The following is a 15,511-nucleotide window of genomic DNA, read 5'->3' as shown; positions in this document are numbered from 1 at the left end:
ATTTGCCCCAAATATAACACAGTCCATTAATGTGTTCTCCCAGGTTTCAACCCATACTGGGAGGCGGCAGCTTGTTTCTAGCAAAGCAATTCTGGAACACTAGCATAATGCTGCTAACTTGTGCTTAATAAGGATGAGTGTTACATCATCTGACTTAGACAGCTAGGCTGGATTTAGGCACCTAAATTTAAGCACTCAGGCTTGAAGGCTTTGGCCATCTTTACGGAATCAATACTGCTCTGCTTTCAGAAGTCATTAGTTTCTGTTCTCAAGCCACTTAAATCAATGTATATTTCAGGGAGGTTACCATGGTATATAGGCATAAGATAATCTGCATAAAGCTGCATATAGGCAGCACGAAAGACATGAACAAATGGTGCATGTTACAGGTGCATAGAGAAAACACTGACAAGTGCAAGTCCTACCAAAATAATTAGACCTGTCAAAGTTAAAATGCTTCAGGAAATCAGACTGACAGAACATTTCGATGTTCAGGGGCCAGAAAGTCTGATACTTTTTTAACTGCTAAATCATATTTCATTCTTATAAATTATATATATATTTTTAAATGAAACATTTCAATGTCAATGCTCCCAAAGCAAAATATTTTGATTCATGTGAAATGATCTTCTCCCTTCCCAACTATAATTTTTAACTCCAGTAATTTAAAATCAGGAGCTTTTTTGTACTTCAAAACCTTGAAAGCCTTTGTTCAACAGAATGTCCATCCTGTGCAGCTCTAAGTTTCCCATCTGAAAGCAATATTGCCTCTGCTGATAAGAACTAGGGTTTTTCTCAACTATTTTTAGCTTCCTTTATGAAAAACAATGAAGTTGCTGATGTTGTATCTACACTGGCATAGAGTAAGTAGCTAAAGAGCTTGTTAAGTGGCAAGCTCATCAAAGAGAAACAAGAGAGGTTTGAACCCTTGTGATGGTTTATACAAGATGAAGTAATGACATGCTAATTCTATCACACAGTCCACAGCCAGACCACTCGATCACAGATGAAGGATTCCGCTGATTTCAGGCTTGGTCTTGATTGCAAATCTTAGCAATGCCAATCCAGATTTTGCAGCTGTAAACTCCATGTAGGAACCTTCCACCCATGGGGCAAAGACCAAACACTATCTCCAAAGTTTCAGAAATGCAGTAACACAGGTGAAGGTTATGGAAGATTTAACAAGACCAGAAACTCCATAGGGAGCTGATTTCTAATACAGAACTGCCTTTCCAGTGAGCACAATCATGAGGTAACAGTAACTGGACCCGTACTTTCTATAATGTGTCCTAACTGACATTTCAATTACTAAAAAGAGGGAGCAGGAAACCAGTGCTTGCAGTAGCCAGTTCTCCCTAAATGCTCTATTACACAAACATTTTTTCACTGCAATGGTACATTCCACCAAACACACACCTAAACAAAAAGATAGGAGATAGCAGCTGATACTTGCCTGTAATGATGCCATTTTTCTCTACTGGTTCTTGCCAGCTGACCTTGAGAGATGTGTCCAGAATCTCAGTAAAACTCAGGTGTCCCACTGCTCCTGGCTCTGGCAATCAGAAAAGGAAATCTGTTAACAGGAGAACCCCACTTACTTTTGATCTGATTCATGTGGCAAGGTTAGGGCTGAAAAAATAAAACACTGAGCTGGGCCAAGGGAAGCCTTCTGGAAACATCTGTGAAAGCTGTAGGGAAGAGGGGAGAACACAAGGTGTTAAGAAGCACTCTGGCTATCATTACATAAATTATTTCATCCAGTCTTCATCCTCACTGTGCAGAGAACTAAATAGAGTGGCAGCAGGAGACTTGCACACAACTTGTTCTCTGCCTGTCTTCTTGATCTAACCTAATAAGAACAATCAAGCTGGCAATCCTGGAAGTGCTTGTGTTTGCTGTTTTCCCTCAGCAATGGCATGCAGCATTTACCTGTGCCTCTGTGGTAACTTATCCAGCCTTAGGTCTATAGCAACATCACCAGCACTCCCCTCAACTGGAAAGAGTCTTTTGCCTCTGCAAGGTCAAAGCTATGACAAAGTCACCAAGCCCCTGCTGGGCTAGGTTCTCTCAAAACAACTCTAAAAAGTCCAACATAATGGCAACTGTCTTTTGGAAAATGAACACAAGTGTGTGAAACTTTTAAAGGATTTTATGATGTAGCTCAAGAGCTCTTAAAAATTTCAGCTCCCCAGTGTGCAATGAAAGAGTATAAAATGGAATGACTGTCAAGAATATGCCATCCTCCCTCAATTTTGATCTTCAGGGAAGACATCCTGACTGATTTTTGATCCAACTGCTGTTCTCTCTTCAGTCGATGTACTGGAAAAAGGAGGTTTTGTTCACTTTATATTCACTGTGCTTCTGTCATTGGATCCCTGCCCGAGTATCCTCCAGCTCCTCTGACATCAGTTGGCAATTTCTCGTCTGCAATTTCATATTTTGTTTCCTCTTCAATTTAGTCCAGTTTCTCATTCCCCTTCAGCTATGATAAAAAAAACCCCAAGCCTGCCAGTAGGTCAGCTACAACCACATTTGCAATTCTGCAATCCTAGTGAGGAAAATTTCCAAATCCATTCTGCACTATCTAGTAGTCTAAGCATTGCAGAAAGAAGTGCTGATCTGGTAGTGATCTCAGGAATACCCAACAAGAGCACAGCAATTATGTGCTATTCAGGACTATGGATCTGCAGACATGCAAACCTCATACTCACAAAGCTTTACTCCAATTAGCTCCTGCAGTTGCAGTCCAACTTTCATGTCATAATGAAAACCAGGTGCAGGTTACTCCAAGCCAGGACACAATGCTTCTAACTGGATGTCAGATTTTATTTGACCTACAGTTCATCAGCAAACTGATCTGTTTGCACTGGTTTTTTCCCTAAAGGATTGCCTAACTTTGCTATACAGACAGGAAATGATCACCTGAGAACACGAATGACAGTCCTGTCCAATCTTTTTTGCCTACCACATAAATCCTGAAGCAACTTAGATTTAACAAGTTCTCTGCAAAGATGCATTATACCATCCTGCACTTAACTTCTCTGTCACCAAGAAAACTGAGGAAAACAATTGTGAAGGATTAAAAAGGAAAAAAGAAAACTGCTCATCTTTACTGCTGAGGCTCCTTGCAGCATACAGCTGCATATACCAAGAAATGTTTTAAATGTCTTACAAAATACAACTCTAGCTTTCTCTCGATTTATGTTTCATGATGGAATTTTCATGTGTTTAAAACGGCACATGATCCCAACATCTCTCTGAGATACACTCAAGGTCTTGGCTGTGCTCGTTTTCCCACTTTCTGCAGAGTGTTTAAGGCTCATTTCTGCAGCGTTGCCTTCAGCAGAAATATTAATAGACTCTTTCCTTTTCACAAAATCTCAGGAGCTCGTATCTTTGGTTTCTTACTCTTCTGTACTCACTGAAATTAGCCACAGGTTTCAAATGTTGTTTGAGGGAGAAAGACAGAGGAACCCAAGACAGCCAGTCGAATATATTTACAAACCCTCACAGACAAAAGCTTCATTTCCTTAGGAAAACAGGCAAAAAAGTTAATACTACACAGAGGAATGTAATGCATGTTTCTCACAGAATCATACCATTTCTCCACGCTTTTGCTTTAACCACAGATAAACAAGTATGAGTTCATATTCATGGTTCACACGGACTTCTGGTAGGTGAATTGCTATCTCTGTGATCTTCTAACAAGCAAAGGTTTAAGCCTACAATCTACTCTTGGGGCACAGGTCTGGCATATGGAGAAGACCAACCACAAAATGAAAATCCATGGGGAATTATTTGATTTTATTCATGTCCTTTCAAAAATATCTCATGAAAAACTGGATTAGTACTTTGGGCCTTACTTCTGTGAATGTAATGACAATCTCGAGTTTTCTTTACAGGAACACTGACTAACCTTAAAGATGCCTATTAGGGCAAAGTAGGATTTCTAAAAACAATTCCTTAATGGATTTATTGGACTTTTTTTTTTTATTCTGATTTGGATCTGTAAATGTGCAGCAGTGTTTCTGATGAACCACGACAGGAAGATACTGAAGCGCTGGCTGGAGCTGAGATCACTGTGGGGACAAGGTTAGCTGTGAAGGCCACTGCAATTTACTTGTTATCTGCATCAGATACACCCTAAACTTGTTAGTTGCAAATATGTCTTGAGCAAACATTTCCAAGGGGCCACAGAGACCAAAACATTTTCTGATGCAGGGAATAACTTTTATGCTGAACTATCCAGCTCGTTTTATTTCATCCTGACTCCATTTTTGCAGAATGAAAGTTAGCGCGTTGTTATGATTCTGGTTCATTTATACAAACAATTGCAGTACAATATAAATACAGACATTTTCAATATTTTGTTGAATAACAGAAGAAAACAATTGAAAATTAACTGTAAACCTGTGGCTGCCCCATCCCTGGAAGTGCTAAGGCCAGGCTGAACAGAACTTTGAGCAGCCTAGTCTAGTGGAAGGTGTCCCTGCCCGTGGCAGGGGGTTGGAATTAGACAGATGGTCTTTAAGGTCCCTTCCAACCCAAACCATTCCATGACCCACTGACCTCCGCAGGAAGTTCCAGTGCTCAGTTCCTAAGATCAATTCACATTTATTTGTGTGCCTGAACATGGATTTAAGAGCATAAGGGTTCACAGACATAAACGACATGTTCTGTGTTAGCTGAACCAGATTATGAAGCTTTCATCTTCCATCTAATGTAAAAAATTCATCCAGATTTAATCCATAATGAAAAAACATCAAATACCATTAATTTGCCACGGGCTAAAAAACACAACTGGAGAACTGGCTGAGGTCATTATGCAAAGTAACTTGACAAGAGATTGCAAACTGATTGTGAACCTGAGGTCAAATTTTAAGCACCCAGATTTGAATATTTTGGCTTTTATATCCAAGCAAACAAGATCTGAGCACTGAGATTCTCCACGAGTGCTGAGTACTCACTGTCTTCAAGGGTGCGCAGGAGCTGGGGTGTGCTGCGTGGTCCATCGCCAGGGGTGGTGAAACACAGAACCGATGTATAGTAAGTAGTATATTTCTTCAGGTTGGTGATGCAGCCACTGTGAACACCATGAAAATCTGGAGCAATGGTGACTATAGTCACAGTCTCTGGAGCATCCACTGGCCATGCTAGAAGCTAGAAAATTTAAACATGGGTGAGCTCTCATCAGAAGTTGTGTGTATTTGGAATCAAAGCGTGCTTGGCTGCCAAACACATCTTAATCTGTGAAAAACCAAGCAATGCTGTTAAACTACTGTCAGCTCTGACACTGAACAGATGGATATAACACTGTTACTATGAGAACTGGAGGGATGTATGTAATACTAGTGATGGGGGACATATCGATACCATGGAGGTACTGCAATCCTCAATTTCTGCTACTGAACAATGCCAAAATTACAGCAAATTATTATTTGCATGACGTGAGTCTTTTGGCTTTCTCTGGGCTGCTCTGACCAGCATGGATAGGCTCTGCTACTGAAAGGAAGCTGAAAGAAGAAAAATACTTTCAGTGCTACTCTGAGATGTATGCTTTATCTTACTCTGGGATTCCTTTAAGATCCCACTAGTTAGAGAAGTTGGTGTGATAAGGGGGAGAAAGAGGAGGGGGACACACACCCTCCTTCCCCTCCTCCAGTACCCGCCAGCATCCTATTGACCAGCTTTGCCTAACAGGCTAAGGGAATTCCAGTGCTGGGTGGTTTGGGGATATCTACACTGTGAATGATTCAAGTGGTTCTGGAACTACAGAAAGAATAGAAAATGGTTGTAAAGATGATTACTACAATTTTCAACACCTGGGTCCCAAAACTTCAACGCCTGAAGACATTTTCATGCATTTAAAATAACATGCTTGTCAGATGTGCTGAGTTCTTCAAGGTTTCATTCATCTCTGTTGATCTTCTGGGTGATGGATATGTTTTAGAATGGAGTACCTTATGTGTAGGTACCTAAATGAGGGCTTAAAAAATTCATTTTTGGCAAATGACTTTGAAATTTTAAAACAATTTTTGAAATTGCCTCAACAGCTTCAGGATCTAAAGCTTGAAAGTGCTGATGAAATTTTTATTTGGTCCAAAAATCCTTATGGTGTGGCCTGTTAAAATTCTAGGCCTTACTCAGTGCCTGTGTAAATCTTGCTACTTGCATTGATTTCAGGCTCATAAACATGAATAGATGCCTGAAATTAATGAGCCAGAGTTGACAGTTTTGTCAATGTCTATAGTTTCCGATAATCAGAAAGCAGTGAGAGGACTGTAAGGAGGAATTTTCTTTGGGATATTTCATACTTGCAAAGGTACGCTTTACAACTTCTTGAAATGCAAATAAATTGCACAGAAAAGATAAAAATGGAAAATGGTTGATGGGATAGTAAGTTTTATTTTCTTTTCTAAATCACCTTTGTGGCTTACAGTTGGCATTTAGAACTTTGGAGGACTGAACTGCTCTTTTTTGAGTACATTTCATTGCACATTCTTTGGGAAACATGCAGGAAACACAGGTGAACAATTCTGTCAGTTAAAGGAAAAAATGGGTTTAATCCTTAAGAAAAGCAAAGGCCCAGATTTGACAGATTTATAAACCATGCAAAAAACTATGCTACAGGAGTAATTGACAGTCTTCGTACTGCAATTCCCAATCCCTATGAGAAACAGGAATGATAAAGCTGTTGCAATTTACTGCAAGAACATTCAAAGAAAGAAAATCTTGATCATTTCAAAAGTTTTCACTGACCACTGACAGCTAAAAGGCATGATTTTAGTTATCTTATACCATTGCTAAAGAAACGGAAACATAAATTAGAGGCAGCTCTGCAATGAGACTAGGGATCTTTAGACTGAAACCCCGTTTGCATTAAACAAAGAATCAAAATCTGAAACATGACTTTTCAAATCTGAGTGGCTCACCATGCTTGGACTTGCACTGGAAAATTATAGTGCATTGCAGTCCACTAAGCCCCAAAAGCACTGTTATTCTCCAGAGTCTGAGCAGGAGCCAAGTACTACTTCTGTATTGAGGTTTCAGGATACACTCCTGCAGCCCTGTCAGTCACCTAGTCTTGAAAGCTGATTCTGTCTCTGAGAAAAACAGACATACACATGATCTTAAAGGTCTTTTCCAACCTATTTGATACTATGATTCTATACATGTACATAGTACTTCAGCAGTGGGAGTCTGAAACCATTTAATAAGAAATAAAGAGATCTGGGCAAAAATACTAAAGCTCCCATGCATGCCTCTGTCTCAGTTTCTCCATCACCTTGAGACATGCTCAGAGAAGGATCAAGTCTTCTGAAACTTCTTAAATCCACCTACAATCCCTCAATTCACAGCTTGTCTTCTGAACATTCTTCTCAGCCCACTCAACATTCCTGCACCTAACACCTAAATCAGCCTTCCTCCTCCCTGCTCCTAAACTATACCTTTCCTCCCTTTCCCTGCTCTGTGATTCCTACAAGATTCCTCTTTGTTCTTTCCATGAATGTTTTTAAACTATTCATTTATTACGCCCCTACTGCTGAACCATTGAAGGAGTTTCTATTAAACAGTCCTTCCTGAGAGACGGAAATAAAACACTCCAGTTACCTTCTCTGCATACACTCCACTGGCCAAAGTACCAACAAGTGCTCTGTTAAGCACTCTCTGCTCTGCGTACAGTAATAGATACTGCCAGTTGCCACATCAACAGGGACTTGTCATGCTAACTCCATGTCATCAAGCATGATTAATAAATTTTGCATTCTTATATCTCCCAAATCATCACAGTGGGAAAGTTAAGACAAATATTTAGTGTGATGTCTTGGTTTCTAATGAAACTAATGGGAATTTTGCATTAGAGTAAATAGAAATGTCAAGGCTGATTTTCAGTGGCACGACGATATATATCTCCTGTGCTGACTTTCCAACCTGTTCGACATTGAACTGTGTTTTGGCTTTGGAAACTCTCCAGATGAATGACGAAGGTATTAGGACTTTTAGGCTATGACATATTCCCTTTTCAGAACTTATATAAATTGCAAATGTTAGGAGCAACAACTGCTCCCTTCTGACTTCATTTTACTTGTGTAAGATGCCCCTGAGGATATACAATCATTTTGGAGATTCAGAGATTATTAGATTCAACTTCTAATTGTTACATACCAGGACTGTTAAGGCAAATGCTGTTTGAAGTTACAGAAGTCTTGTTTCTATTTACCTTGTATCCTTGGTTAATACCATTGATGAACTGTTGGGGTGGAGGGGTCCAGAGGAACTGGATGGTTGTGGAGTTCACGGCTTCGACTTGCACGTTCTGTGGTGGAGCTGTAGGCACTGAGGTAGCAGAGAGGGAAAGAAAATGAAAGTGTGGAGGAGGGATGAGGGGACAAAAGAGAAAGATGAACATAGAACCCACTGACTGTCACTTGCGAGTCACAAAGTAGTAACAACCTTGAGAGAAGAATGCACTTCCTGTGCAAGAGCAGCCAGCAGTGACTTGGAAAGAAGACTAATTGGGTTGATTTCTCAGCCTGTATTGGAGATTGTTTCAAGGAGAGGGGATGAAATAATTTCTACAGCTTATTATTCCACAGCTGAGTTTTTCACAGAGACTTGAGACAGAAGCTAGGTAATGATAGGTAAACACCTATCTCTTTCAATTATCCATGGCTGCACAGAGAATGAACAGCTTCAAAAAGAGATTTCTTGAATCTTAATACCACTCAATTCCCCAGATGAGACAAGGAAACATGGAGTCTGCACAATTACAGTTCTAATTGAGAATTATAATCTGGCAACAGCATCTGTTTGTTATTTACTGCTGCTTAAAGAATTAGGACCAGTCATATCACACACAATAACGATTTTTCTTGGGAATTGGAGATGTTCTCATTTTATCTTGATACGATACTCATTCACGTATATTGAATTGATTATATATATTCTGAGCCAATACATCCTCTAATCTACTAAAAGTTGCATAAACATTTTAAGCCAAGTACTTAATTAGACAGATGTTTTCTCAATACGAAAAAAAAAAAGAGCATAAAATATAAAGGCATTCTGCCTTCAAACAACAAAAAATAACACCTAAATATTTTGTCATTTAATATAATGTCTCTTTAAATGCCTTCTAGGCAATTTCTTCAACTTATTGCTTTAGAATGTCGTTTCTATAGTTCTCAGAGGAAAGAATACTAATAGACAGGTCTATTTTTCTGAAATTACCAAGATTATACTAAGTTTAAGAAGAAAACTGCTATTTGAGTATAAAAAAAATGGACTAATACACTTTGAATGCTATAAGTTTAATAATGCTTAAAAAATATTGCTATTGACAGCCATGTGCATTTGTATTCTACAAAAAGAGGAACTATCCACAAGTGGTTTTGAAGCTTGAAAAGCTTTTTCCTTCTGCTTCCAAGGGAAAACTTGTACCAAAACTCAATGATCTAGGCTTCTAAAAAGTATCCACAATTCCCACTGACAATAGCGGTTTGCTCCATACTTTTCAAAAACAGGTCACAAACTTTTAAAGCTTCAAAGTACTTTTGGAAGATGAGTCTTTGTACGGAGAAGAAATTAAGTTCAAACATGTAAAGATGCCCCTTTTTCCACCCAAAGCTGTTTGTTTGAAAGACACATAAAGGGGCACTATTCTTAACTGGTGTACAAGCTACAGTAAGGCTGCAGCCAGCAGAGCTAGGGCAGGGTACACTTATCAAAGACACCCACATCTAGAAATCTCAACACAGAAAAATGGAGAAACCCTTAAAGATGTCAAGTTAGAAACTACAAGAACATCCAGTTTCATGCCCTCTGTCACTAAACCCCCTGATGCCTACACCATGGCTTGAAAATTTAGCTCTACCTTTATTTTTAAGCTCAGAAACCACACATTATTCTGAATTTTCTGGCCCTAATTTAAAACCTGATGTCACAATTTATGAACTGTGCATAATTATTGAGTTCTAATAGCAGAATTTATCTGATACCACTCCAATTTTTCATTAGAATCTGGGCCCTACTTCCTGCCATGTATCATAATTCTCTGTATGCTTTGTGAAGGTTATAATATCGTCTTAATGACCTGTAGACATCATAAAGTTTTTGTACTTAAAGAGATTCACCAAATCATCCTGATACACAGTCATAAATATTACGACAAGGTGCTTTGGCTACAATCCCCTACTAGAAGTATTTTTGTCTTCTTCATGTCCTTTGATGAAACTGTTTATTATGAGAGCCACAATATATGTTTCGATTTGGTTTTGTGTGCAGCACTTCACATAACTAATGGTTAAAATGGTTAATGTGAATAAGATTTTTTCCAATCATCAAAATTCTTTCTTTCCTGCATAGTTGCATATTCAGATAACGTTAACAGCCAGAGATTTGTTCTTGTGGAAGGAAAAAGCCTTCAAGTTGGTTTTTTATCAGAAAGGCACCTCTATTTGTATGTGTCAGGTTGATTTTGTAACACAATTACTGTACAGAAAATCTATACATAAGCCATGTGCTGCTCAGTGACAGCCACACTTGAAGAAATGCAGAATTTCAGCAGTGGTAGTAAGTCTGTTTTTCTCAGAGCATAAGAAACACACACAAGGAGACCCAAGAGATGACACTACAACCACTCCCAGTGCCTTTAGTTTCCTGAACTACACGTTAGCATGCACATTGCTGCTTCACTTCTGTGGGCATTATTTTTTTAGCAGAGGATCCCACGGATGCTGAATAAGGAATAGCAAATTTTCAGTGATTTATTCTAAGGGTTTGACGAGTCTTTAAGATACATTTCAACTTAACATTTTCAAACTTAAACAAGGAAGTTCAGGTTAGATATAAGGAAGAAGTTCTTTCTTGTGAGGGTGGTGAGGCCCTGGCACAGGTTGCCCAAAGAAGTGGTAAATGCCTCATCCCTGGCAGTGTTCAAAGGCCAGGTTGGACAGAGCCTTGGGCAACATGGTCTAGTGTGAGGTGTCCCTGCCCATGGCAGGGGGGTTGGAATTGGATTATCTTAAGGTCCTTTCTAACCCAAATCGTTTAAGATTCCATGATTTCAAAATATGAAAATTTTTTTGAGAGGAAAAAACCTGCATCAGCAAGCTCCAAGCTTTCATTTTCAGTCCTTAGAGTCCTCAAAAAAGCTCAGGCAAGCACTCAAGGACAGGTTTACTAGTTTTAGAAATGTGGATAACCAAATGCATTAGTTAGTTCTTGCATTAGGACTTAATTTCCTGATATAAGAACAAATGATCACAGCACAAAAAGTACCTGCTCCAACAGGAAAAATAGTTAAAATTATGAACACAAACCATAAAACATTCAGAATATTGGGAATCATTATTTATATTGCAATGCCTCCTTGGACATCTTTATTGAAAAATCAACATCTGCATCTCAATGAATGCATTTAAATGACGGAAAGAACGTGGTCCATCTGATATGCATGAGCTTAATTATATTGCAGAAGACATAATATATTTTATATTTTTAATCAGTAAAATATTGGCATTATAATCTCAAATCTAAGTGCCACTATGAAGTTCTCCTTTTATGCCCTGATACTAAAGACTTCCTTGGGTACCTGAACAGTTCTGCATTTAAAAAAGAAAAGAAGTTTGACAGAAGCTAAGTCAGAATTGACCTTCTGGCCACTTCAAAACTCAAATCCTTTCCCAAGATCACGGTTAGTAACTCACTGAAACTGTGACTGTCCACATAAAGGGTTTTCTAATTTAGTAGTAGGTATCTATCCTCTTCCTGCAACTTTCTTGTCAAGCAGTATGGAAGCTACCAATGTCAAATAGGTGTTTCAAGAGTAATCCCCACATAGCTACATTCTCGGTCTTTAAACCTGTACTTCATCATGTTTGCAAGTATACTTAAGCCATCTCACAGTGGAGATCCATCTGGGAGCCATCTCGGAATTGCAGATCAAATTGGTCAGACAAAACCAACTGTTACTTTCTTCCCAATAAAGCTCACGTGGTTGGAAATCTGTTAATAGCTCAGCCACTGGGACTGCAAGTTAATGTACAGCATTCCAAGTAGAAAAGGTCATGGAAGCACTCTAGATAAAAGTCATTAAAAGGGCTTTGCTGTCGAGCTAATGGAGAGAAGACATTATGGTTAAGCATGTGTACATGTAATTGTTCTGTCTCTGGCTATGTGCAAATAGCATGTAAATCCTGCAGAGATTCTGACAGCCAGACTACTCGTCTTTAACACAAACCTTCAGCAGAGGCTTGTAGAAAAGTCTCCTACTCCTCTGGAGCTCCTGATCTTTGAAGTGGCAGCTTCCATACCTCAACAAGGCAGGCTCGGGGAATGGCAGGTTTTCCCCTCTGTGAAGATTTAGTTGTTCCTTTAATGCGCGGGATGGAAGTGCTAAAGCTGCACATTCCTGGTGGGAGTAGTGCGTAGTCTGCCATGGAGGCCTGAGATTCCTCCCACAAAGCCTATTCCCCTACAATCCCAGCTGACACCTGCTGTGCTATGAACTGCAGCATGTGTGTAGAAAAAGTGGTCTCTGCAGTTCTACATATGCCCATACTTGAAATTCAGTAGTATGAGGTTTGGCACTACCTGATGAGTTTTGCTTCCTGCAGCTGGGTAATGCCTTCTTCCTTTCTTGCATGCCTCTCCCAATGACAAGATTTTACTTCTTCATTAAGAGCTGGGGGCCAGTGGCCTCACTGAGACAACTGCTCTTTTCACACCCTTTGTGAAATCATTTAACACACCCCCCCCAAAACCACCAACCAAACAAACAAAAAGAAAGCAGCAGATGGCAAATGACACCTAAAAGTGACAAAGCTGAAAGATACAAAATCCAGCCACTACAGTTCCAACCTGCTTCTGCACAGGAGCAGCTGGGCCCAAAATGGCCATGGAGGCTCCACAGCTGTTGGTAGGTTCCCCAAAGAAAGTGAATGAGGAAGACAGTTTTGCAAAAAATATGTAATGGAAAACTAAAGGAAATATCTTTTCAGTGAGATAAAAGTGAACGGTTGCAGAGGACTTTCCTTATTCAGAGATTCCTTTTCCAAGATTATTTCCCATATAAAGCAGGAAGCCTTCAGGCAGCCAGGTTTTCTCTAGCTTTTCTGTCTCAGTCTTATAAACGTCTCTGATTCACCTCCTCCTGCTTGAGGAAGAGAATACTTTGGACCTGACTCATCTCGCTTTAATCCTTTTCTCCACACCATCAAGATTCACTAGTCTGGTGACTCGTCCACACTTAAATTCAGGAAGGGCCTTTTCTCAGACTATCCTTTCAAAGTGTCCATGCACAGCATAGAAGGGAAAACAAAACAAGAGAGAACTAAATGGTAAGACCTATGAACTTTAGGACAGAAGACTAGCTTTTGGGATATGCATCACAAGAAAGCCACAGCACTTCAAGTAGAAACAGAAGTGGGTTAATGTTAATGTTAATGCAAAGAGCCTAATGAAAGTTTTGTCTCTACTTTTAAACCTTGCCTTGCCTAAATCTAAGGAGCAGTGTGAGTTTTTCCAAAAGAGAGAAGTTCAGAAGTATTCATGATCGTGAGATAAAACGGACAGACTCAAAGTAAAGGATGGAAGCTTCTGCTTTCTCAAATCAACCTGCTGGAGAAGGTAAACATGTCCAATAGTACAGAGCAGAGACAATATCATCCAGAAAGATGCTTATCTTTCTCACAAATCTATTCTTATACGAAAAGGTATTGGGAAGCTTCAGTTTTCATATGTCACTGGAAAGTCCTGCAGGACACTGTTTAAATAAGTAAAAATTGCCCTATGCAGAAGGCTGGCACAAATCCCTGTGAAAAGTAACTTCAAAGTAAGGAACAGCTGGAGAAACCTCTGATGAAGAAAGATCTGTATATACAGAGCATCAAAGGATTAGGCTGAATATCACTCTGAAAAGACTTTCAAAATTTAGCGACAGTCAACCCGCCTGACCTTAGTGTGAGGATGTTCAGTGCTCTGCCAATAAGTCTTTCTGACATTTTATCTAAGTGATATTATGTGCCAGTTCCTCTCTAAGTTTAGATCTTTCAGCATCTTTTGAGTTCAGCCACATTCTAGAAATTGGTGATTTTCAAAGAGCTCTGAGTAGCTGATTAGTTATCAGTGACTAAAGCAATGCCAGAGAACTAATAAGGGATTAATAGATCCCATTCTGGTATAAATCCACAGCTTATATGGCCAGTCAATATTCCCTGTGACAAAGACGCCAACGTGCTGATCTACTCCTGCCAATGGGTTGATCTGCTCCCAGTGCTCATTTCCTCCCAGGCTTTGAACTGCATAGCACACTTGATTAATATGAAGTATTTCAGGTATTTTTCATCTACAGACAGACAGGTTCTTGCCAGCACAGCTCACATCATTTAATGCATGTCAGGATAGAGGCAGTGGCAGTCATAGTAGGAGAGGGGGATGGATGGGATTGTATGTCTCTGACACTTATCTCCACTCATATTAAAATCAGAATATGATTTACAAGGCAGTTTTACACACGGCTTTTTTTTTTTTTTTACTCCTGCTGGTTTGGTTTAGGAAGGACATTCTGGAGCAAGAAACAGTCACTGGCTTTTCCTGTCATTTCCCAACTACAAAAAGGATAAAGAAGAAGAGTTTCGGACAGTAGCGCATTACATATGGAGACAGTATTAATCCAGCTTCAAATGATACTGATACCAACCAGCCTCCTTTTTTAACTTTAAAGGAAAAAGGCCTCATACCCAGCAAGGCATTCATTAGGAGATGGCAGCACCCATGAAGTAGTTAATTACTGCTATTATTAAATATTGATACAAAATAAATAAGAAATATCCATTATTTCTTCTAAGTCTGTCCACCATGGAGCATTTAGGAAGTACATAAAGACAAACAGGCCATTGCAGGTTGTCCTGCAGTCTAAACACTCTTGCCAATTAATATGAATGCAGGACTGACTATACTTAATTTATTACAGAGGATTTATAGCCTTATAAATGACAACAGACAGCCAATAAATAAAGGATGATAATAACAGCACAAAATATCAAGGGAAATTAGAGTCAATTGAAGGGTTTAAGAACAAGAGTGTGAAGTCCAAACCTAAGTCTTAATAGATGGAAGGTTAAGGTGCTATGATAGTTTCAAATGTGCGAATAAACAAAGTAATGAATTACAAGCCTATTCACAAAAGAGATTCAAATTCTCTGTGCAAACCAATTCTCAGCAGAGATTTGCTCTTTAGTGGGATAAAAACCATTAATCCTAGCTGCAAGGAGAAGACTAAGAAAAACATTTCAAGGTCTCCTATAAATACTTCTAGAAAGAGTTTGAGTGTGTCTACACTCCTCTAAACTGTACGACTTTACAAGCCCTAAGACAAAATATAGCTTTAATTGTTGTGGTTAAAGAGTGTTGCATATGAATAATCTTTTCTTAGGTCTCCCTACACCTCAAACTGTATCTAATCATGTTCTAATGTACTCCTAGTAACAATTAACAAACAACTACGTCT

General features: G+C 39.2%; 1 protein-coding gene across 3 annotated transcripts in view; it reads right to left on the bottom strand.

The window, feature by feature from the left end:
* SDK1 (sidekick cell adhesion molecule 1) overlaps nt 1–15,511 on the bottom strand; it is a 411,662-nt gene that overhangs the window by 102,122 nt on the left and 294,029 nt on the right. For all 3 annotated transcript variants that reach the window (XM_030484559.1, XM_030484561.1, XM_030484560.1), the window contains exons 19-21: nt 8,222–8,337; nt 4,968–5,160; nt 1,454–1,552 (exon numbers count right to left, since the gene is read on the bottom strand). In XM_030484559.1, the coding sequence (XP_030340419.1) occupies nt 1,454–1,552; nt 4,968–5,160; nt 8,222–8,337 (408 nt within the window). The remainder of the gene's footprint in view (nt 1–1,453; nt 1,553–4,967; nt 5,161–8,221; nt 8,338–15,511) is intronic.

Source organism: Strigops habroptila, chromosome 4 (assembly GCF_004027225.2).
Source record: "Strigops habroptila isolate Jane chromosome 4, bStrHab1.2.pri, whole genome shotgun sequence".
NCBI classification, from domain to species: Eukaryota; Metazoa; Chordata; class Aves; order Psittaciformes; family Psittacidae; genus Strigops; species Strigops habroptila.
Note: the sequence above shows the minus strand (reverse complement) of the source record. Positions and strands in the feature narration are given on the sequence as shown.